This window comes from Bos indicus, chromosome 19 (assembly GCF_029378745.1).
Source record: "Bos indicus isolate NIAB-ARS_2022 breed Sahiwal x Tharparkar chromosome 19, NIAB-ARS_B.indTharparkar_mat_pri_1.0, whole genome shotgun sequence".
Lineage (NCBI taxonomy): Eukaryota > Metazoa > Chordata > Mammalia > Artiodactyla > Bovidae > Bos > Bos indicus.
In genome coordinates, this window is record NC_091778.1 from 36,977,404 (window position 1) to 37,001,329 (window position 23,926).

The following is a 23,926-nucleotide window of genomic DNA, read 5'->3' on the forward strand; positions in this document are numbered from 1 at the left end:
CTGACTCTTTGCGACCCCATGGACTATAGCCTGCCAGGCTCCTCTGTCCATGGGATTTCCCAGGCAAGAATACTGGAGTGGATTGCCATTTCCTTCTCCAGGGGATCTTCCTAACGCATGGATTGAACCCTGGTCTCCTGCATTGGCAAGCAGATTCTTTACCGCTGAGCCACCAGGGAGTGAATGACCTTTGCCAAATATCTTAACCTCTCTGGGCATTAGTTTCTTTGTGTATAAAAAGAAAGACTTGAGCTCTAATTCAGGGGTTGGATAGGCTGCGACTCCTGGATTATTTGTGTGTACAAATAAAGTTTTATTGGGACACAGCCACAAATTTTTTTTAAAAAAACGTTTTATCTTTGATTTTGGGCTTCCCAGGTGGCACAGTGGTAAAGAATCTGCCTGGCAATGCAGGAGATGCAAGAGATGCAGGTTCAATCCCTGGGTCAGGAGGATCCCCTGGAGGAGGAAATGGCAACCCACTCCAGTATTCTTGCCTGGAAAATCCCATGGATAGAGCAGCCTGGTGGGCTACAGTCCATAGGTCTCAAAGAGTTGGTCAGGATGGAACACACACACACAGCCACACAGACACACCCACACCCACACACCCACACACACACACACACACACACACACACACACACCCCCCGAGACAGACACCCACCCACACAGACACCCACACACAGTAGTTGCTTTTGCCCCACAATAGCAGAGTTAAGTTGTCCCTAACAGGGATTATGTGGTTTACAAAGCCTAAAATATTCACCATCTGGGCCTTTACACAAAAAGTTTTCAACTGCTCTAAGTGATCTTTAAAGTTTCTTTGAACAATAATTACATGAATGAGATTTCCCTGAGGGTCCAATGGTTAAGACTCTGTACTTCCACTGCGGGGGACATAGGTTCGGTTCCTAGTTGGTAAACTAAGATCTTGCAAGTTGCACCATGAGGTCAAAAAAAAAAAAAAAAGTTTACATGAATCTGACTCCTGTCAATTAGCTTTGATGTGCCTTTCTTTATAACTTAAGACCTTATAGAAATTTAATACATTATAGTATTAAAAATTTATGCCTTTGGAATGGATTCTGGTCTCCAAACATTTTTTGTATCCCTTAGTAATTCGGTATAGATTACACTGTTCTTAAAAGGTGCTGTTTGTCAGTCTTGTGGATACAGAGAGGTGTTGCTTGCATTCATTTATGTCAAATTCATCGATTACCAGTTATGTCCTCAATAAGTATTTTTTGAAGGAAACACAGTTTGTGTCTACACAGAGCCCATAGGCTTACTTAAAGTAAGAGAGATTGAAAGTACATTAATAAAATTAGGTATAGACTCCCACCACTAAGTAAAACATTGGAAGCTTTGAATGGACTTGCATTTTTCAAGGATATCTTAAGGATGAATTCTTAAGAAGCACTCCGTTTTTACATTTAAATTTATGCTCTAACTTTGTTAACATTAAATTGTGCATGAAAAGTTCCTTTTAAGATTTGATATAAGAAACTGATTTCCTGCCAAAATTGAGGAACAGATGCAAAAAAAGTTAGAAAAAAGAATTTTTAATGTTTAAACACATTCTCAAATTTATATATAGTAAAGCACAGTTTTTTGTTTTGACAAATGCATAGAATTGTAGAGCCACCACCAGAATTAATATGTATCACCTCTCAAAAAATTCCTTCATGTTTCCCCTTTGTAATTTGCCAGACTGAAGTACTTTTTACCCTCTGCTTCCTTATAATCCAGTATTGAATAATATCATTATTGAGGTTGGTGGCCCTAAACTTAACTTTCTTGTAAAGATGTAAGAAGCCACATAAAGCTTAGAAATAATTGTTATCTTTTAAATGAAATATTTTTCCAAAAGTTTCCATTCTTTAAGTCAGAAAATTAAGCATAATAAATGGCTTAAAACAAAATCCTGATTTCCTTTCTACTTTGAAAAAAAGAAATAAACTGTAAACTACTGTGTTTTAAGCCCTTTTGCAGATATTTATATATTTACCTGGAAAATGTTCCAGAGTTGAAGTTTTCATATGTTACCTTAAGTGATTTAAGCCTATATGAATACTTTTGGTCAAAAATATTAAATGAAACCTCCAATGCACATAGTTGTTCCTTGGCTTCTTTTCTGTTTTATTCAGCAATAGTAACTGCATTGTAATACTCACAAACTGGAACATGGTTAAACTGGTAAAATTGTTTCCCAGAGTTCCTTAAATTGTCTTCAGTTGATAAAGAAGTCCATTTCTATAACTCGTTATTCGTTTTACAATTATTGTGTTATTGTAAAACTCTTCCCTGGTCTTTGTAATCATTATGCATGTAGTCAGTTTTAGATTACTTTCTTCAAATTTTAATAGTTTAAAAAAGATAATCCCCCACAGTTTGTCCTTTATCTTGACTGATATCTCATTCTTTGACTTTATTTCCACTGATTGTTTTCTCCATTCACTATTGTCACTTACCCCCATGGCCACATTCTAGAACTTGTGAATCATACATTAATTCATCCTATTCTTGAGATTTTCTTTAATTTTCTTACTATTGATGAAATTTTATTTTTTCAGTTTCACTATTTTAACTAACTTCTTCCTGTTACCATTTAAACATGTTCTGGTCTTTACCATTTTAAAATAAAACTACTGCCGTCTTTTGATTCCATATCTTTCCACCAGATGACTCTCCTCCCATTTCCAGCCATGGTTTTTTGCAGCAGTATCAGTGAGGCAGGTGTCTGTTATGTGTCCGGCACTATTCTAGATTGATATACCAGTGAATGAAGCAGACTTCTTGAAAGTGTGTCTGCTTTTAACAGGCAGGATTTCCCTAGCCTCACTTGCGCCTCGTGTGACTGCAGTCTGTCATTCTGCCCCACACTAACCTTCCCAGAAGTAGCCTTCTTGTTTGCTATCTCCAGCAGTTCCTTCTCAGTTATTTCACATGACTTCTCAAATAACATTTGTCTTTAAACAGTCTTTGCTTTGGGTTCTGTCTTATCAGAGTTCTCTGTATTCTTTCCTGCCTCTGATGATTTCTTTTCAGTCTTTGCAGGATCCTTTCTCTGCCCAGCTTTCAGATGTTCCTAGTCCAGGCTTGCTTCCATGTTTGGGATGTCTTATTTGCTCTTGTTTTTTCTGGGTTTTCATGGCTCATTGCTCCAAACTTTTTCTTTCCATCTAAGATTTTTCTATAGCACCAGACTGTTACTTCCAAATAGCACTCTAGACCTCTTCTAAGATGATTTGTAGAGCTTTGTAGTTAAAACTCGGTTCATCAACGTATTTCTTTATGTCCCCCAAGGCTGTTCTTATATCAGCATGTATTAACTCAATGAATGACCTCACCATCAACTCATTTCTCCATCCTAAATCTCTCACTTCCCTCAAAACCTGTCATGAGGATTTTTTGCCTCCTTCCTTAAAAAAAAAAAAAAAAGTTTATGTATCTGTTTCTATATCTCCTTCTTGCCTCTAACTAACTGGCATACCCTCCTCTATGAGTTCTGCCTCAATCTCCTAGTTAAAGCTCAGTTGTCTGGAAGCATTCCTGTAGAACTACATTTATTATGCAACTCTTCATAATACTTGATTATAGTTTTTTAATGTGCCTCCCTCCCTGACTGGACTATAAGCTCAGTATGGCCTAGACAATTATATCTTTTGCTCACTGTTGAGTCTTTGGCACATGGCACAACAACTGAGTGAGTGGACTGTTAAATAGTTCTAACAGTTTTGTTTCACCTCTAAATCTGTACTTCTTTAACTTTTGAAATTAAAACTCCTTCACAGGAGAATTTGTAAGAGAGGAGTGTACTTTTGGGAAAATGCACATACAGAAATAGATAAAATTGTGCATACTTCCTCAAGGAAGCAACAGATAATCTGGAATCCCATCTATAAACCTAACTTGCAAATCAGTGCTAAAATACAAATGAGATGTGTTTTATTTTTTAAATTGTCAGGCAGTTTTTTCCTTGTTTTAATAGGGTAAGTTTTCCAAATATGTTACACCAAAGTTTATGCTTAGTTGAAGACATGTATAGAAGTGTGGCCACTTCAAGTTACATTTTTCTTATAGTCATCATTTTTATCAATACATTTCAAAGTGAAAATTTTGGACAATGGTATTGGTTATGCATTAAATTTATATGCTAGATTTTAGAAGAAGTCTTCACTGAAAATGTGTAAACTCTAGAAACTATAAGATGATTTCCATAGAACACATATTTCAAAAATATTCCTGTTTATGATATTTATTCTTTATTATGTTTGGTTTCTCTACATCTTTTCAATTTTATTGGCTCCTTTCTCTCATTTTGAAATAAATGAGTATGGATCTTGCTTTCTGAAAACAATCTAATTGAGATTCTCATTCATTTTTTTGCTTGGGCTGCTTCCCCAGGGGAATATTCTGGTGTGTATGCTTTTAAATACTTTAATGTTACAGCTTCTTAAGCTAGGTGGTCTTGGCTGCTTTTCTCATTAATGCTTTCTCATTTTTTTTCTGCTCAACTATATTTTCCCCGCATATATTTTTCAGCTTTTATGCTTATCTCCCTATGTGCTTGAGAATTTAGCAGACAGTCATTGTAAAACCTTTTTCACCCAACCTCAACGCTATTTCTTTTGACTCTATAGCTTTATTAACGTTAGTGTTTAAAGCAAATATTTCAACATATCTTGTCAAATTCATTTTAAAGTTGGAATTTGGAAACTGTTTTAGTTTGTGTTTAGTTTCAGCTTTTGGATGATATGTAGATGATTAAATAAGCTACTATTTCTGGTACTTATTCTTCATGGTGAAAGTACTTTGTTCTTTGAGAATATCTGAGATAATTATTATACAGACAATATAGGAGTCCATAAGTGAGCAGAGAACTTCTAGCATTCCCAGGTTGGTTGAGTTTTAAATTATCTTTTAGTTATTTGAAATATTACCTCTTTTTTAAAATAAAGAGACATGTTAGCTCTTTTAATTTTTTGTTGTTTTCTTTAGAGATATTTCCTTTTTTAGGTGGGTTATGAATATTATTTCTTCCACTGTATGTAATTTTCCAATATTAGCTTATGAAACATGGAATGGTCGGTGTTTTGTTTTGCTTTGTTTTTGTAACTTTTTGAGATATGTTCCCTAGTGTGTGGTTTAATTTCTTCAGTTTCTTACAAGTCGCAAACTGAATAGCTTTCTTCTCCCTGAAGATCACTATGTTGGATCTTGCATTGAATATTCTACCACCCACCTTACAGTACCCATTAAGTTATTAAGCAAGATTCTATAAATTGACAAGTAAACATTGTTTCAAAGAGGGCACTTTGAAGAAACCTTTATATTATTGATCTGGAATTTTCATTCTAATTATATTCAAGTTTATTTTATAAAAGAATTAGTAACATATCAGAGCATCCTTATGAATGAAGGAAATCATCTTAATTTCTGTCTTTTCCACATCATTATGCATTAAATCATAACATTGTGCTTTCAAATGTCTTTCATGTCGTGCATAAAACTTGTTGGATTAAGTATCTATTTTCATGCTGTTTCTCACATGAAACATCTCTTGTTCTTTGTTTTTGCTTTACATGGAATGCATGGGCTTTAAGACCATAATTTCTTTGGTAAGGTTTCATCTGTGTTGGGGTTCTGTTTCTTGTTTCTGCCTGTTCTGTATTAATAAGACCTAATTTTTAGGCAAAAGCCTACAATATCAAGTGTGATTTAGAAATGATTTTTCATCCATATTAATGCTATTCTTTTTTCCCCACTAAATCCTGTTACTTTTTAAAATATTTGGCAGAAAAGTCTTCACCATTTTGGAATATTATCTAGGAGAAGCAAAATACAGACTTAAGAAAACCTTTAGCTTTGTTCTGTGGTAGATAATTATTTATAATTTTATAATGTATGCAAGTAAACATAAAAATGAAATTATAGACAAAATGAGATTATTGAGGGACAGATAAAATGTTAAAATAAAATTTGTGACTATAGCTTGTTTTAAGTCTACATATATAGTTTTAATAAATTAATTTCCAAAGTTTTTATCTTTTTTCTTTGATAGGAATGGGTCGTGAAGTTGAAAATCTCATATTGGAAAATACACAACTATTGGAAACCAAGTAAGTATATACAGAATTTAACAGGGAACAAGAGATACTGAATTTTCTTCTCATCCGTATCAATGTCACATCTTTAATTTAACACAGTACAAGTGCAGAGTTACTACCCTATCTCCTCCCCTTCTCTGTGTATGGCCTTGTGCATACGCATGTACACAAGCAGATAGTTGCTGTTGCTGCTAAGTCGCTTCACATTTCAAATTTATTTTACTTTTGGCTGTGCTGGGTCTTTGTTGCTGTGTGGGCTTTTCTTTCCCTCTGGCTGCTGCTGCTAAGTCGCTTCAGTCGTGTCCGACCCTATGCGACCCCATAGACGGCAGCCCACCAGGCTCCCCCGTCCCTGGGATTCTCCAGGCAAGAACACTGGAGTGGGTTGCCATTTCCTTCTCCAATGCATGAAAGTGAAAAGTGAAAGTGAGTCACTCAGTCGTGTCCGACTCAGCGACCTCACAGACTGCAGCCCACCAGGCTCCTCTGTCCATGGGATTTTCCAGGCAAGAGTACTGGAGTGGATCACCATTGCCTTCTCCGAGCAGATGGTTAATGGGACCTAATTTCACTAATAGATAGGTTTCATTGCTCTGGGTTTTTTTTTTTTTTTCCATAAACAGATTCTGATCTCCTTTTATCCTACAAGTGTCCATGCCTTTCTCTTAATCTTCTGTGTAGTCCTGTGTAGTATCGTTTCAGAAGTTATTAAGAATAATACCCTTATGGATGCTATAAATTTAATCTTAATTCTGACTTTTAATAATTTGGTGGTCTGCCTTGCCTTATCTATTTATTCTTTGGTTAAATGGGAAAAGTAAAAACAGGCCGTTACTTCTTGGGCTTTATTTTTTAAACCTGCAGACAACATCAGATAGAGTATCTCTGAAGCATTCAATTATTATTTAGCTTTTTTATTGTAGTTACTTTAGTCTACAAGAGGAATAAGCTTAAAGATAGAATATTTATTTGTAATGGTGCTTTTTAAATATGTGTTTATTAGAAATGCCTTGAATGTAGTGAAGAATGACTTGATAGCAAAAGTAGATGAACTTACCTGTGAGAAAGATGTGCTGCAAGGGGAGCTGGAGGCTGTGAAACAAGCCAAGCTGAAGCTGGAGGAAAAGAACAAAGAATTGGAAGAAGAGCTTAGGAAGTAAGTTTTTACAATGTTGTTCTAAACCAAACAAGCATTGCCAGTGTACCACCGGGATTGTAACAAGACTGCTGCCTCTAGTCCTCTCAGGTCACAAAGGACACAGGACTGCCTGGGATAGGCTTAAGTGCCCGGCTGATTGCGTCTTCTCTGAACAGACCCTCCCATTTATTGACTATTACAATTTTTTGTGTATGTCAGGATTGTGAAAGAAGTTAGACTGTTCAGATGTTGCTAATCAGGAAACTGTAAACATTCATTATTTTTCTTTAATACCTGGTTTTCTGACAACAGTGCTATAATAATGTTCCCTTAAATGAAAGCAGCTAAATACTCTGTTTGAAAAAAGAAAAATAATCATTTAACGGTAGTTAAAATTTTTGACCTATTCTCTATTCTTTAAAAAGTTGAAGTCAACTTGAATAACATGTTTTGTTTTTTTTCCCCTCTACTAGAGCTCGTGCAGAAGTTGAAGATGCAAAGCAAAAAGCAAAAGATGATGATGATGTAGGTTTATAATTTTGAACTTGTTTTTCTTACCTTGCCATTCTGGTATTTTGGGGAAATCTTGTTAATTAAGCTTTGGATATATCACTTTAAAGATGAAAGTTCAGTTCAGTCACTCAGTTGTGTCCCAACTCTTTGCTACCCCATGGACTGCAGCACGCCAGGCCTGCCTGTCCATCACCAACTCTCGGAGTTTACTCAAACTCATGTCTATTGAGTCGGTAGTGCCATCCAACCATCTCATCCTCTGTCATCCCCTTCTCCTCCTGCCTTCAATCTTTCCCAGCATCAGGGTCTCTACCAGTGAGTCAGTTCTTCACATCAGGTGGCCAAAGTATTGGAGCTTCAACTTCAGCATCAGTCCTTCCAATGAATATTCAGGACTGATTTCCTTTAGGATGGACTGATTGGATCGCCTTGCAGGCCAAGGGACTCTCAAGAGTCTTATCCAACACCACAATTCAAAAGCATCAATTCTTCGGCACTAAGCTTTCTTTATAGTCCAACTCTCAACATCCATACATGACTACTGGAAAAACCATAGCTTTGGCTAGACAGACCTTTGTTGGCAAAATAATGTCTCTGCTTTTTAATATACTGTCTAGGTTGGTCATAACTTTTCTTCCAAGGAGCAAGCATCTTTTAATTTCATGGCTGCAGTCACCATCTGCACTGATTTTGGAGCCCCCCAAAATAAAGTCTGTCTCTGTTTCCTTTGTTTCCCCATCTATTTGCCATGAAGTGATGGGACCAGGTGCTATGATCTTAGTTTTCTAAATGTTGAGTTTTAAGCTGACTTTGTCATTCTCCTCTTTCACTTTCATCAAGAGGCTCTTTAGTTCTTCTTCATTTTCTGCCGTAAGGGTGGTGTCCAAAAGTCAGAATCAGGTTTGTGATCATGAATAGGACAGATCATGCTCCTGTGTACTATCCAGGTGGTAAGCTTTCTAGCTCTGCACACTCTCGGTTTTCCTCTGTGGCTTTGTACTCTCACTTGTGTTTGCATGTTCAAGCTCAAGAGCTAGCTGGAGCATTTTGGAGTTTTTTTTGTTTGTTGTTTGTTTTGTTTCCAATTTTAACTTAGAAATATATGAAAGCTTTAGTAATAAAAAATTTAATGGTATTAAACATAAAAAGATGTCTATCAACTTTATAAGCAATTAGCCCATATTGTTTTCAACATATAAATACAAAAGAATAAATATGAACTTCTTGCCAGTGTTAGCATCCTAGTTATTCTGTTGTTAACTAGGTTATCATCCCTATAATAGGTGTTTGCTGCTTAAGTATCAGACTTGAGACATATGGATGTCCTGATCAGAATGATTGTTTGGTGCCCCATTCAATCTCTTATTTGTGCTTTTATATGATATTTGATAGATGTAAAATATATGCTGTATATGTAGGTTATGTAATAACATTAACATTATAATAAATTAACATTATGAACCCACTGTTTAAGAACTAAGACATTATCAAACACTGAAGCTATGCTATGCTCTTCCCCTGGAGGATACTACTATCTTATACTTACCATTTTATTAACTTGAAAGAAAAATAATTTTATTGTATCACACACATATGTATCTCTATTAGCTGTGGCTTAATTTTCATTGTTTTTGTGTTTTATATGTATTTAGTCTTGAAGACTTGCTTTTATTTTTCAATATTATGTTTTTTATATTTACCCTAGTTGTATAGTGGCATATAATTCATTCATGTTCACTGCTTTATAATATCCCATTATATCAATGTACTATAATTTATGTATTTGTTTTTCTGTAAGTGAATATTTTGGTTATTTTCAGCTTTTTAGTACTGCAAACAGTGCTGTTATGACCATTGCAGTGAGAGTCTCCTAATTTTTCCAGAGTATATAGATAGTAGTGGGGTTGCTGTGTTGCAAACTCAAAATCCTTTACTCATTTGCTGTTTGACTTTTTTTTTTTTTTAAAGGAGAGGTCAGGTTCTATGGCAGGAGGATGAAGAGGAAACTGAAGGCTAAGCTCAGCTCTTATCTTACTGTCCCATGCCTTTCAGCTTTGATTCAAAATGTGCATACTCCACTTAGCAAAACAAAAGCCCAATGGTTAAACCAACCTTCCTTTCCAGGAGAGCCTTTGGAAAGAAATCAGCAGTAGAAGGAAGTTTGAACAACTCCCTTTGGGATCTGACCATACTCATATTTCTTACCTTCCCTAATAATAATTCTAGTTAATACAGTTATCTCCATCTTACATTTATTTTATATTTCTTTGGTGTTTTAGTGACTCCCAGCATTGGGTACCTTGATAACTAGCCAACATGTTTTTATGCTTTTCGGTGGCTTTGAGTATGTGTATAGATCGGTTGTTTGAGATAAATGTACCCCTTTTGGAACTTACTTGTAACTAATTTCTGAATAACTAGCATTTGTTATATAGAACATGAATTTAAGATACTGTTGTGATAACAGCTTTCCAGGTGAGCATATTAAATCTATAGAGATAACAGCTTTTTTTAGTTTCCTTCAAAATATCTGCACTATTCTTTGTATTTATTTCCTTTATAATACATTCAGATACTTGTATTTGTTTAGAAATTCTATCATCTACTTTTCAGTCATAAGTAATTTTCTCTTTATTGATTTTATTTTTGTAAGACCAGTTTTCTGTAAGTTAATATATTAAAATTAAGGAGTCAAATTAAAATTTTTACCTAAGTCTGAGCTATAAGACCAAAACAGATACAGGCTCCCAGAGTGATCTGCAGTCTTCTTTTCGTTACAGAGTGATATTCCCACAGCCCAAAGGAAGCGGTTTACTAGAGTAGAAATGGCCCGAGTTCTAATGGAGAGAAACCAATATAAAGAGAGATTGATGGAGCTTCAGGAAGCTGTTCGATGGACAGAGATGATTCGGTTTGTATGAGAAGTACCTCTGGTGTTTTTCTGCTAATTGTTTATTAGGTTTCTGACTGTTTACTAATATTCATTTCTTTGTTCACAACTGGAGTCTTCCCTTGGGGATCCAAGCCCTTGCTCTGTTTACTAGGAAAGGTCTAAAGAAACGCTGGCAATTAGAAACAGAATGTGATGAAGTGGGTGCCTTTTGGGCCAGTAGAGCCTCTTGGAGGCTCCCACTATTCCCACAACCTCTCAAAGGCAGTTGAGTAGTCTGTCGACGAAAATAATCAATAGACAATCTATAATTGAAATGGAAGAGTTTTTTTGGTGCCAAATGGAGGACTGTAACCTGGGAGAGAGCCTCTCTGATAACTGAGAGATGTGTGGTTTTCAGCTCACTTTTATATCTTGTCAGAACAAGCAAAATCAACCAAGTCAGGGAAACATTCCTTCAGGGTTTCTAAAACACCAGATCAGCGTGTACACGGTAAGGCAATATGCTCTTGCCACCTGGAAAGGGAGCTTACCATCAAAGGACCTGAGTATCAGCATTGGTGTCCCAGGAAGGGAGGCATTTCATCTTTTATTTTTTTAACATAGACATTCTTTACTTCTGGTCAGTGCACCCTTTTCTTTAATAATTAAAGCATATGTATAATATATGTTTGATAGTCCACAAATAGGCATTTAAGTTAGCATAACATTTCAGTTAAAGGATGTATAAGCCAGAATACTTCTCCATACCTCAATATGTGAACATTTCTTTCATCAGTCGTTTTTTAAAAGAATATAGAAACTGACACTACTTTTACAATAATGTCAGGAAGAGATAAAATTTTCATTTTCAACATAAGAAACAAAATCATTCTTACTCAATGTCTTCCTGTAAAATATTCAACATAAGAAACAAAATCATTCTTACTCAATGTCTTCCTGTAAAATAGTCCTGATTTTTTTTCTCCTTTCTGACTAGTCCTGTATAAAAGCAACCTTCCACTGACACCTTTGTCAGTTGGATCTTACTTATTAATGCTGCCCTCTAATGGTCATATCCTCAGTAACAGTGTTTGTTACTTCCATTTTAAAGAGTTCATGAAAAGTTTGTAAACTAATTGCCCCCTAATTTGCCCATATTTTTCAGTTTGGATGGTCACATCAGATACACCAGTAACAGTACACACTGACCCATTGTTTTAAACTTTATGAAAGTATTTTCTAACTACCACTTTCACTTCCTTATGATTATATTCTTTACTTAATAGTAATGAATGAAACATTTTATATAGCACATTCACAGTTTTCAAAAGTTGTAATTTCTTATAACTGCTAAGAAGGAAGAAGATAAGTAGTGTCTTGATGTTTTTGTCACTAAGTCATACCTGACTCTTCTGCAGTTCCACGGGCTGTAGCCCACCAGGCTCCTCTGTCCATGGGATTTCCCAGCCAAGAATACTGGAGTGGGTTGCCATGCCCTCCTCCAGGGGATCTTCCCTAACCCAGGGATCGAACCCATGTCTCCTGCATTGGCAAGTGGATTCTTTACCACTGAGCCACCAGGAAAGCCTGATTAGTATCTTATCTTTACTTATTGGACAAAGAAACCAATATACTAACAAATATGTTCTTAAACACCTTCTTTTAATAAAGAGATTTTGAATAAATAATAAGTAAATAGTTTAACAACTGAGACATATAGTCAGGCTCCACTTTTTATTACTATTTTTAATTTTCACAGCCAAATGGTAGTCAACAAGTGAAAAAAAAATGGTAACTTTCTCCATTGAATTAAAAGATGTTTTAAAATTAGTCAAAAAAAAAAAAAACAGAAAAGGGAGCTCTGACAGTGATGGCAAAATCCTTACAGCCATACTAAATAAGTTTGCAGTGCCCTTTAAAAAAAAAAAAAAAAAATTTGCCTAATTACCTAATCAGTCCAGTTTATTTTCTTTCCTGGTCAGCTTTTCAGTGATGGAAAAGTTAGTCCTGTGAAAAATGACCCATTAGAACAATGAAGTTACAAGCTAGTTTTTGAGAACTGGAAATATAAGACAAACAATATCTTTATGTAGAGACAGAGATTTACAATGCAGTATTTTAATATTAGGTTGATGCAAATGTAATTACAGTTTCAGACTGTGACTTTTAAATCATTATAACTAAGCTCAAACACATCTTTATTAATCAAAATAGGAACCATTACAGTCAACATATTTTTGCCAATGAAAAACAAGTTTGTTTATTCCTGTAGTGTAAAAATCTGTACTTCGGGATTCAGCGAACTCTTGGAAAGCATTTTCTGCATCCTGCTGGTTGTGGAAGCACTTTTCCTGCAAAAAGTTGTCAACATGTGTGAAGTGGTAGTCAGTTTGGCAGAGGTCAGGTGAATATGGCGGATGATACTAAACTTCAGTTTGTTCAACTTTTGAGGCATTGGTTGTGTGACACGCCGTCAGGTGTTGTCATGGAGAAAAATCGGGCCCTTTCTGTTGACCAATACTGGTTGCAGGCATTGCAGTATTTGGTGCATCTCATTGATTTGCTGAGCATACTTCTGAGATGTAATGGTTTCGCCAGGATTCAGAAAGCTGTAATGGATCACACTGGCAGCAAACCACCAAATAGTGGCCATGACTTTTTCTTTTGGTGCAGGTTTGGTTTTGGGAAGTGATTTGGAGCTTCTTCTCAGTCCAATCACTGAGCTGGTCTGTCGCCAGTTGTCATATAAAATCTACTTTTCGTCGCATGTCAATCCCTTCAAGAAATAGTTCATCGTTGTTGCACAGAATGAGAGGAGACAACACTTCAAAATGACCATGTTTTTGATTTTTGGCCAGCTCATGTTACACCTACTTACTGAGCTTTTTCACCTTTCCAGTTTGTGTCAAATGCCAAATGACCGTAGAATGGTTGACGTTGAATTCCTCGGCAACTTCTCATGTACTTGTAAGAGAATCAGCTCAGTGATTGCTCTGTGTTGGTCGTTGTCAGCTTCCGATGGCCAGCCACTATGCTCCTCATCTTCAGGCTCTTGTCTCCTTTGCAAAACTTCTTGAACCACCACTGCACTGTGTGTTCATTAGCAAGCAGTTCCTGCGCCAAATACATTGTTGATGTTACAAGTTGTCTCCGCTGCTTTACGACCCATTTTGAACTCGAATAAAAAAATCATTCAAATTTGCTTTTTGTCTAATATCATTTCCCTAGTCCAAAATAAATATAAACAGTAAAAAGTCATTAACAAAAAAAGCATAAAGCAAGAAATGCACATTAAAATGATGTATAACATGACCACATTTATTTAAGAATGTATTCCAATATCAAACAGCAAGTTTCAACAATGCAACCCTGCTATTACTTTTGTACCAACCTAATAAGAAGGAAAGTTGGAGGATATCTCATCAATAAAAAATATAAACATTAACATTCAGGCTTGTTGATTGTCTGTCCTGCACAGATAGCAATTTTTTCTCTATCAGTAGTCTGAGCTCTTGAGGAAGGGATGGGATTTCAGTATTATTAGTTGTGTTGGCCTTAACAGACTGACTGACACATATAGGTCAGAGTAATTTTTTATTAAACTTGTTGATTCTCCAGGTATTTCATGAGCTTCTTGGGTCCCTGGTTGTTTAGATAGAAAGCTAGACCGTCTCACTGATGACACATTCATTTCATCTCTCTCCCTCCTTTTCTTTCCTTCTCCCTTTCCATGTAGTGCGTCAAGAGAAAATCCAGCCATGCAGGAGAAGAAAAGGTCAAGCATTTGGCAGTTGTAAGTATCTAAAGTCACATGAAGACATTAGATAGCAGCACTCTGAGACAAAGAAGATTAGAATCAATCTGTTTTCACAAATTATTTCTTCTTACTTTCCTTTTTAAATTAGGGTATATAGCTAAACTGTACTTTTTTTTAAATGCAGTTTCTTTCTTTTTTTTTTAATTTAATTTAATTTTTTAACTTTACAATATTGTATTGGTTTTACCATATATCAAAGATTGATTTTGATAAACTGAATTTTTTCTTTTTGGTATGTAGTATGCCAGCTCGGTAAGGCTGTTCTTGAGGACAAAAAAATTAGTGTTATCGTAAGCTGCATCATGTTGGTTGTGCATTTGGTGGCATCCTCTGCTCAATTAAATAGAATAATGGGGAATTATTTTTAGAGTTGATGATTTCCTAGATCCCCATTAAATAACTTACTGATTCATTGGTTGTGTGATTGTAAGAAAATTTAGAGAGCGAAGATCAGAAATTTAGTGTTCTTGGGGTTTGAGTAGTGTGTGTATGTTTGTGCTTTGGACTTGAACTGCGTTTGTGCCAGAAGTACTATGCTTTTATTGTGTTTAAAACTTACCCCTTTTTGAGGAATCTGCTATTTAATAGAAATAAGGTGTTTTTTTTTTTTTCTTTTTGAGTGAATGTGAAAAAATAGTTACTTAAATTGAGGTTAGTAAGGAAATGTATAAGATGTGTGGTAAAATGGTAATATGTGTTCTAGTACTTGATCACTATTTTTAGAGGTTGCTTACTAAGCTTCTGTTCAAACCACACAGCTGTACCTTGCTGTTTAACAACCACTGGCTGGCTAAAGGAACTGTCTTTCTTCATTATGAGAAGGTCTCTGTACTCAAGAGCTTCTTCCTTTCATTATGAGAGTTACTAATTAAAGAACAGGGATTTGCCGTTGTAGGCAATGGTTTCTCTTTCCTGAATGTCTGAGTTTGGCTGTGAATTATTGCTAAGGCTCCAGTGTGTTACTACAAAAAGTCTTTTTGCTAGTTTCTAACTCATTGCCTTGTAAAAACTCTGGAAATTGTGAAGAATTGTGGCTTGTTCTTAAGCATGCGTGTGATACATACACACACCGCACACACACATTCTCTCTTACTTTCCTTTTAGTTTCAGCCGACTTTTCAGCTCCTCAAGTAACACTACTAAGAAGCCCGAACCACCAGTTAATCTGAAGTACAATGCACCAACCTCTCACGTTACGCCTTCCGTCAAGAAAAGAAGCAGCACCTTATCTCAACTCCCTGGGGATAAGTCCAGAGCCTTTGATTTCCTTAGCGAAGAGTAAGTATTTTCCAGACTAATGGTTATGCTCTAAATAACAGTTGAGAATATTCTTACCTCTTATCAGATCAGCTGTAAGGGTTTGGATGGAACTATAAAGGGCTTCCTTAGTGGCTCAGAGGATTAAGAATCTGCCTACCATGCAGGAGACCTGGGTTTGATCCCTGGGTTGGGAAGGTCCCCTGGAGAAGGGAATGGCTACCCACTCCAGTATTCTTGCCTGGGGAATTCCATGGAAAGAGTAGCCTGGCGGGCTATAGTCCATGGGTTGCAAAGAGTCTGACATGACTGAGCGACTAACACTTATTGTTGTAAGAGGAAGTTGGCTTCCCATCCTGACTCTGTTCCTCATTAGGTACATAAACCTGGGAAAGTTAACCTCTCATGCCTATAAATGAGCGTGAATGCCTACCTCAGAGCTGTTAGGATTCAATTATATATTATCTGTAAACTGACACAAAGGTAATTTTTTCTTTTCATTTCTATTTTAGCAGAAGAAGGGAGATAAGCTATTGTTATATTCTCTTAATTAAAAAAGGAAATTTCTTTTTCTTTTAGAACTGAAGCTAGTTTAGCCTCACGCAGAGAACAAAAGAGAGAACAGTATCGTCAGGTAAAGGCCCATGTTCAGAAGGAAGATGGTAGAGTGCAGGCTTTTGGCTGGAGTCTGCCTCAGAAATACAAACAGGTAATGTTTGAATATGGTAAGAACGTCTAGTGGGAAATACAGAGAGAGGAGTAGGCCTGGGCATGAAAGATTCTAAATACACATCCCAGACCTGCTGGTTTCAAGCAGCATGAATTTGGCACATGTTTAGAGAAGCATTAAGGATTGTGGTTTTGTTTTCAGGCTGTTTTCTGAAGCCCTACAGTTCAAAAGAAATGCCTCTGAGTTCTGTGAAGAGGGAGAGGGGTCAATATAGGAGGTGGTTGAGTATGGGACTTTGAGATAACGTACTCTGTTTTAATATTGAAGATTTCATTTAAAAGAAAAATAGTATCGTTTAAACATTAAAAGAAGCCTTCCTCATGGAGCCTTTCAAACTGTTAAAACTCAATTCACGTCTTTCAAGAACATATTCCCTACCCCTAAAACACACACACAACACACACAGTCACACCCACATGTGTGTACTAACAGGTCTGTGAATTAGTGTATTTTTTCTGAGCTCCCTTATTTTCTTTAATTACCACTTGATTCTCTGCTCATTTTTCAAGTAAGAAAGACAAAGTTAACTTGAACTTGACTTCATAGAGTAAATATGTTATAGCAGTGCTTGCCCATGTCTCTGGTTCTGTAAGTTCACTTTTAATGAGACTTACCCCATGTGTCCTTCTCTCCCCTTCCCAATTATTAGGTAACCAACGGACAAGGGGAAAATAAGATGAAAAATTTACCTGTGCCTGTCTATCTCAGACCTCTAGATGAAAAAGATGCATCAATGAAGGTAAAGTAATCTTGAAATTAAAGGTAACATTACTTTTAAGTCTTGATGGATTTTTTCTAAAACAGAAGGAGTTTAAATTCTACTTTTGTGGGCAGAGTTACTCATTTTGTTGTTTTAGACTGAAATAGTTTAAATATTAGAGCCCTCTCTTTGTAATCATTACATCTATTAAGGGAATGTGAAGAGTTTCTCTCTAAACATTTTTAGAGAGAAAATGACTTAATACCATCTTTTTTTTTAACCCCAAAAAGCTTTGGTGTGCTGTTGGAGTCAATTTGTCTGGTGGGAAGACCAGAGATGGTGGTTCTGTTGTTGGAGCAAGTGTGTTTTACAAGGATGTTGCTGGTTTGGAAGCAGAAGGCAGTAAACAGCGAAGTGCATCTCAGAATAGCTTAGACAAGTTAGACCAGGAACTTAAGGTAAGTGCTTGCATTGGCATCTGCCCCTGTTTCTGAGACTAATAGTTTTAGCTCTTTGGTCTCAGACTTACTTCTAGGTCCAACTTCTAATTGGGGTTACTATGCCCTTGATTACTCCTCATCCCCGCCCTCACTCTTAGGTCAGTTTTACTAGAGTATATTTTACATTCAATAAAGTATACACTCAAAATAAGTACAGTTCAAAGGGTTTTGACAAATGTGTGAATCTGTGAAACAACTATCACAGTCAAGATAGAGAACATTTTTTATCACTGATCTGCTTTAGCTGCTAGTTTTTTGTCTACTAAGTATTGTTGAAAGGTGATATCCTCTCAGCCTTCTAAATAATCTGGAAGTGAACTTTAAATAGTAGTGTCCTTTAGTGTACTAGCACAGCCATATAAATATTTATGCACACATCTCATTTTAAACATTCATTTTCTTTGCTTTGCCTATGCAGGAACAACAGAAGGAGTTAAAAAATCAAGAAGAATTATCCAGTCTAGTCTGGATCTGTACCAGCACTCATTCAGCTACAAAAGTTATCATTATCGATGCTGTTCAACCAGGCAACATCCTAGACAGCTTCACTGTTTGTAACTCTCACGTTCTGTGTATATCAAGCGTACCAGGTAAGAGTAGTTCCTCTCTTTGCACCATCCACAGCTCCTCACTGGTAGAAACTGATTGGTTACTAGAGATACAGTTATGCATCTCTTCTAGTTTGTGAAGGCAAAAAAGAAACTGAGTTCAAATGACTAAGGATATTTTCAGATACTGTGAAAAAAATAAAACAATGGAAATTTGAGAAGGGTGGAAATCAGAGGGCAAGGGGCTATTAGTATGGATTAGGCCTTTTAGAATTCCATATTAAATACTATGTGATATTAAAACATTGGTTTAAAAATTAAAGGAAATTCCTGAGAGTCCAGTGGTTAAGCCTTTGTGCTTCCACTGCAGGGGTATGGGTTCAGTCCCTGGATGGGGAACTAAGATCCCACATGGCACCCAGCACAGCAAAAAAAAAAAAAAAAAAGTTGATGTATAGTGTGAAATATTATTCAGCCATATAAAGGAATGAGACTCTGATACGTTCCATAACATAGATTAACCTTAGAAACAACTCAGACACAAATACTGTATGATTCTACTTATCTGAGTTGTCTATCTGAGCTGGCAAATTCATAAACAGAATTAAATTAGAGATTCCTAGGGTAAGGGTATGGCGATCAGAGAGTTATTTACTTGGTATAGGTATCCTATATGGAATGACAGAAAAATGTTGGATGTAGATAGCTGTGATGGCTGCCCAATGTTGTGAATATAATTAATACCTCTGAATTACACACTTAAAATGGTTAATATGGCCGACTTTATGTAGTGGCTCAGATCGTGAACTCCTTATTGCAAAATTTAGACTTAAAGAAAGTAGGGCAAACCACTAGACCATTCAGGTATGATGTAAATCAGATCCCTTATGATTATACAGTGGAGGTGACAAATGGATTCAAGGGATTAGATCTGATAGAGTGTCAGAAGAACTATGGATGGAGGTATGTAACATTGTACAGGAGGCAGTGATCAAAACCAAAACCATTCCCAAGAAAAAGAAATGCAAAAAGGCAAAATGGTTGTCGGAGGGGGCCTTACAAATAGCTGAGAAAAGAAGAGATGTGAGAGGCAAAGGAGAAAAGGAAATATACCCATCTGAATGCAGAGTTCCAGAGAATAGCAAGGAGAGATAAGAAAGCCTTTTAAGTGAACAATGCAAAAAAATAGAGGAAAAAACAATAGAATGGGAAAGACTAGAGATCTCTGCAAGAAAATCAGAGATACCAAGGGAACATTTCATGCAAAGATGGACACAATAAAGGGGAGAAAAATGGTAAGGACCTAACAGAAGCAGAAGATAAGAAGAGGTGGCAGGAATACACAGAAGAACTATACAAAAAAGGTCTTAATGATCCAGATAACCATGATGGTGTGATCACTCACCTAGAGCCAGACATCCTGGAATGCAAAGTCAAGTGGGCCTTAGGAAGCATTACTCTGAACAAAGCTAGAGGAGGTGATGGAATTCCAGCTGAGCTATTTCAAATCCTAAAAGATGATGCTGTGAAAGTGCTGCACTCAATATGTCAGCAAATCTGGAAAACTCAGCAGTGGCCACAGGACTGGAAAAAGTCAGTTTTCATTCCAATCCCAGAGAAGGACAATGCCAAAAAATGTTCAAACTACCATACAGTCGCCCTCATTTCACATGTTAGCAAGATAACGCTCAAAATCCTTCAAGTTATGCTTCAACAGTATGTGAACGGAGAAATTCCAGATGTACAAGCTGGATTTAGAAAAGGCAGAGGAACCAGAGATCAAATTGCCAACATCCATTGGATCATAGAAAAAGCAAGAGAATTCCAGAAAAACATCTACTTCTTCTTCATTGACTACACTAAAGCCTTTAACTGTGTGGATCACAACAAACTGGAAAATCCTTGAAGAGATGGGAATATCAGACCACCTTACCTGCCTCCTAAGAAATCTGTATGCAAGTCAAGAAGCAACAGTTAGAACCAGACACGGAACCACAGACTGGTTAAAAAATGGGCAAGAAGTATGTCAAGGCTGTATATTGTCACCCTGCTTGTTTAACTTACATTCAGAGTATATCATGTGAAATACCAGCTGGATGAAGCTCAAACTGGAATGAAGATTGTGGGGAGAAATATTGATAACCTTAGATATGCAGATGACACCATCCTAATGGCAGAAAACGAAAAGGAACTAAAGAGCCTTTTGATGAAGGTGAAAGACCAGAGTGAAAAAGCTGGCTTAAAACTCAACATTCAAGAAACTAAGATCATGGCATCTGGTCCCATCACTTCATGGCAAATAGATGGGGGAAAAAATGGAAACAGTGACGTCTTACTTTCTTGGACTCCAAAATCACTATGGACAGTGACTACAGCCATGAAATTAAAAGACTCCTGCTCCTTGGAAGGAAAGCCATGACAAATCTAGACAGTGTTTTAAAAAGCAGAGCCATCACTTTGCCAACAAAAGTCCATATAGTCAAAGCTGTCGTTTTTCCAATAGTCATGTATGGATGTGAGAGTTGGACCATAAAGAAGGCTAAGTGCCAAAGAATTGATGCTTTCAAACTGTGGTGTTGGAGAAGACTCTGAGAGTCCCTTGGACATCAGGGAGATCAAACCAGTCAATCCTAAAGGAAATCACCTGAATATTCACTGGTAGAACTGATGCTGAAGCTGAAGCTCCAGTACTTTGGCCACTTGATGTAAAGAGCCGACTCATTGGAAAAGACCCTGTTGCTGGGAAAGATTGAAGGTAGGAGGAGAAGGGGATGACAAAGAATGAAATGTTTTGGTGGCATCACTGATTCAATGGACAGGAGTTTGAGCAGACTCTGGGAGTTAGTGAAGGTCAGGGAAACCTGGTGAGCTGCAGTCATGGGATAACAAAGAATCGGATCCAACGGAGTGACTGAGCAACAACATACGTATATTTTACTATAATAAAATTTTTTAATGTGATATGGGTAAGAATAGCTTTCTAAATAAAGAGAACTGAAAAGATTTTTTAAATGTTAAATGCTTAGTTTTTAAGTGTGTTACTAATATCTTAATGTACTATATACACCTAGGCTGTATTAATTTTTAATAGTGGCAGAAATTCATATTTGAAATAGAAATAGTGATAATTTAAAAAATTTTTGCTGACTTGTCAGAATTATATTTTGTTGTTTTTAATCTCATTAGTTGGCTGCTTTAAGAACTCATATTAAGAACAGAAATACATTTCTGACATTTTTTTGTTTACTTGTACTTGCATTAATTATTATTTGTTGTTGTTGCATTTAATATCTTAATTTTTAAACTACTTTCTCAATTTGTGAATTGAGTTTAAATTAGTTTAAATAAAATTTACTTACTATCTTGGCAGTGTATTTGCATAGATATTTTTCTCACCTTTACCCTTATTTCAAACCTATAGTTACCTTAATAGAGAAAATGCTACTTACAGAAGTTTAATGAGCTATTTAAAGAAGGTTTATCTTGTACTTCAGGAGCCCGAGAAACAGACTACCCTGCAGGAGAAGAGCTTTCAGAATCTGGACAAGTAGACAAAGCATCTTTATGTGGAAGCATGACAAGCAATAGCTCAGCAGAGACAGACAGCCTGTTGGGAGGCATCACAGTAGTTGGTTGTTCTGCAGAAGGTGTGACAGCAGCTGCCACTTCCCCTAATACCAATGAACCTTCTCCAGTGATGGAAAAACCGCCAGGTATGTTTGTCTTCTTTAGGTACCATCTGTACAGTGTCTGAGCCTGTCCCAGGTGACTCATTGTGGACTTAACTTAGATTTTAAAGTAACAGGGATGAAAGAGCTTGAAAGAGGATGCTGTGATGATTGTTAAATGAAATCAAGAATCCTTAATTTTATTACATGGAGAAGAGGGTAAGAGTGTAATTCTATAGAGGGGGTTTTGGTGGGGGAAGTGATTGGAAGAGAAGCTCAAACTTGGAATGGTTAGCATGCTTTATTTATTTTTTAGAAAAGGAAACAGAAAATAGTGAGATTGATGAAAATGTTCCAACAGCAGAAGAAGCAACTGAAGCTACAGAAGGCAATGCAGGATCAGCTGAAGATACTGTGGATGTCTCCCAAACTGGCGTGTACACAGAGCATGTGTTTACAGATCCTTTGGGAGTTCAAATCCCAGAAGACCTGTCACCAGTATATCAGTCAAGGTATAAAAATGGGTAAACAACTTAGGAAACCAGAGTACACATGTAAAAGGAACCAAAATGATCTCAAGCAGCCAAAATATTCCTACTAATTGACATTGTTGTGGCAGGTTTAGATGTTATTACTTATTCCACTATGTCTTCATCTGTTCCTTACATTGCATTCTCTCTAGACATATTTTTCCCCCATTTGCTCTCTATTCCTTGCAACTTCAAAAAATCTTGCTTATAAAGTATATTAGTCAAAATCCTTACCAGTCAGTGGGGATTAAAATAATGAATTATTAACAGAATAGAAGACAGTGAGTACAATTTTTTTAAAAAGCCATACCAAATATCTATGGATTTTTAAAAAATTGTACTCACTGTCTTCTATTCTGTTAATAACTCATTATTTTAATCCCCACTCCTACACCCACTCTATCCACAAAACTGGCCATTTAAATTTCCCATGTGGGTTTTAATGACCTTTTGAATTTAGATTTCTGGCAAGTATTTTATTAGAAAACAATTTGTTTCAAGCTTTTCCTTCAAAAGAAAGAGTTGTTTAATTTCCTTTCTTGTCTTCTCTAGGCCTTATAGAAAGCTGATAGGGGTCTAAAGTCATCTTTTTAGACTTACTGATTCATTTGTCTGTTTTGAATTTGATAGCCCAGTTATGCTTTTTTTTAAAACTAAATGTCCTCTGACAGTCCAAAGAAATAAAGCATGGGGGTAGAATAAAAGCACGTTTCAGCTTACTTATTTTATTTTATTTTTTATTTTTATTTTTTTCAGCTTACTTATTTTAGAACATTGTTGATAATTAACCCTCCTGTGTTTGTCTGTGTGTGTGTGTGTGTATGTGTACGTATGTGTAGTTTTAAAACAAACCATCTCTCCTCCTCCTATCCCCACAGAAGAAACTCATAAAATTCAAGATAACTATAAGGGAGAACTTTAACTTTAGTCTGGATATTAACTGCTGTATTTCGTTACTGTGTCTTATTTCCCTTATCTGTACCTTGAGCCTCCTAGTATGTCAGTGTTACTTCTGGTACAATTGCTGCAATATATGTATTTATATACCTTTCATTCTTTCTTATTCTCCCTCCCCTCTGCCTCCCACTGCCTTGCCTGCCTGCCTTCCCTCCACCCTCTCTCCCTCCCTTTCTCACTGTCTCTGAAATGTTTAATATAATCATTTAACTTTGGCTTTACTGGAATTTATTTTTTAACAATACACTAAAATGTAGAAATTATCAATTCCTGAAAACTGTAGCTAAACACAATAAGATTTTTTTTCCTTTTGTCCCACCTTTTCCAGTAATGACTCAGATGCATATAAAGATCAAATATCAGTATTGCCAAATGAACAAGACCTGGTGAGAGAGGAAGCTCAGAAAATGAGTAGCCTTTTACCAACTATGTGGCTTGGAGCTCAAAATGGGTGGTAGGTATCAACTCTTTAAATATTAGAAATCTTTAGTCTTTCACTTTTGCTTTAGAAATCTTAAGATAACTAAAATGTGCTACATACAGATACAAACAAAAAGTGCCTGTCAAAGTGAAGAATCTTATA

The 23,926-nt window shown here is 36.3% G+C and overlaps 1 protein-coding gene across 7 annotated transcripts in view; it reads left to right on the forward strand.

Moving 5' to 3' along the window:
- The window catches only part of SPAG9 (sperm associated antigen 9), a 151,953-nt gene that overhangs the window by 108,446 nt on the left and 19,581 nt on the right, over nt 1-23,926 (forward strand). For 6 of the 7 annotated variants that reach the window (XM_070773269.1, XM_070773264.1, XM_070773265.1 and 3 more), the window contains 13 exons: nt 6,068-6,125; nt 7,117-7,269; nt 7,725-7,776; nt 10,545-10,675; nt 14,373-14,429; nt 15,558-15,731; nt 16,290-16,419; nt 17,090-17,179; nt 17,431-17,598; nt 18,059-18,230; nt 21,683-21,901; nt 22,173-22,368; nt 23,672-23,797. In XM_070773269.1, the coding sequence (XP_070629370.1) occupies nt 6,068-6,125; nt 7,117-7,269; nt 7,725-7,776; nt 10,545-10,675; nt 14,373-14,429; nt 15,558-15,731; nt 16,290-16,419; nt 17,090-17,179; nt 17,431-17,598; nt 18,059-18,230; nt 21,683-21,901; nt 22,173-22,368; nt 23,672-23,797 (1,726 nt within the window). The remainder of the gene's footprint in view (nt 1-6,067; nt 6,126-7,116; nt 7,270-7,724; nt 7,777-10,544; nt 10,676-14,372; nt 14,430-15,557; nt 15,732-16,289; nt 16,420-17,089; nt 17,180-17,430; nt 17,599-18,058; nt 18,231-21,682; nt 21,902-22,172; nt 22,369-23,671; nt 23,798-23,926) is intronic. The other variant, XM_070773266.1, reaches the window with a different exon arrangement.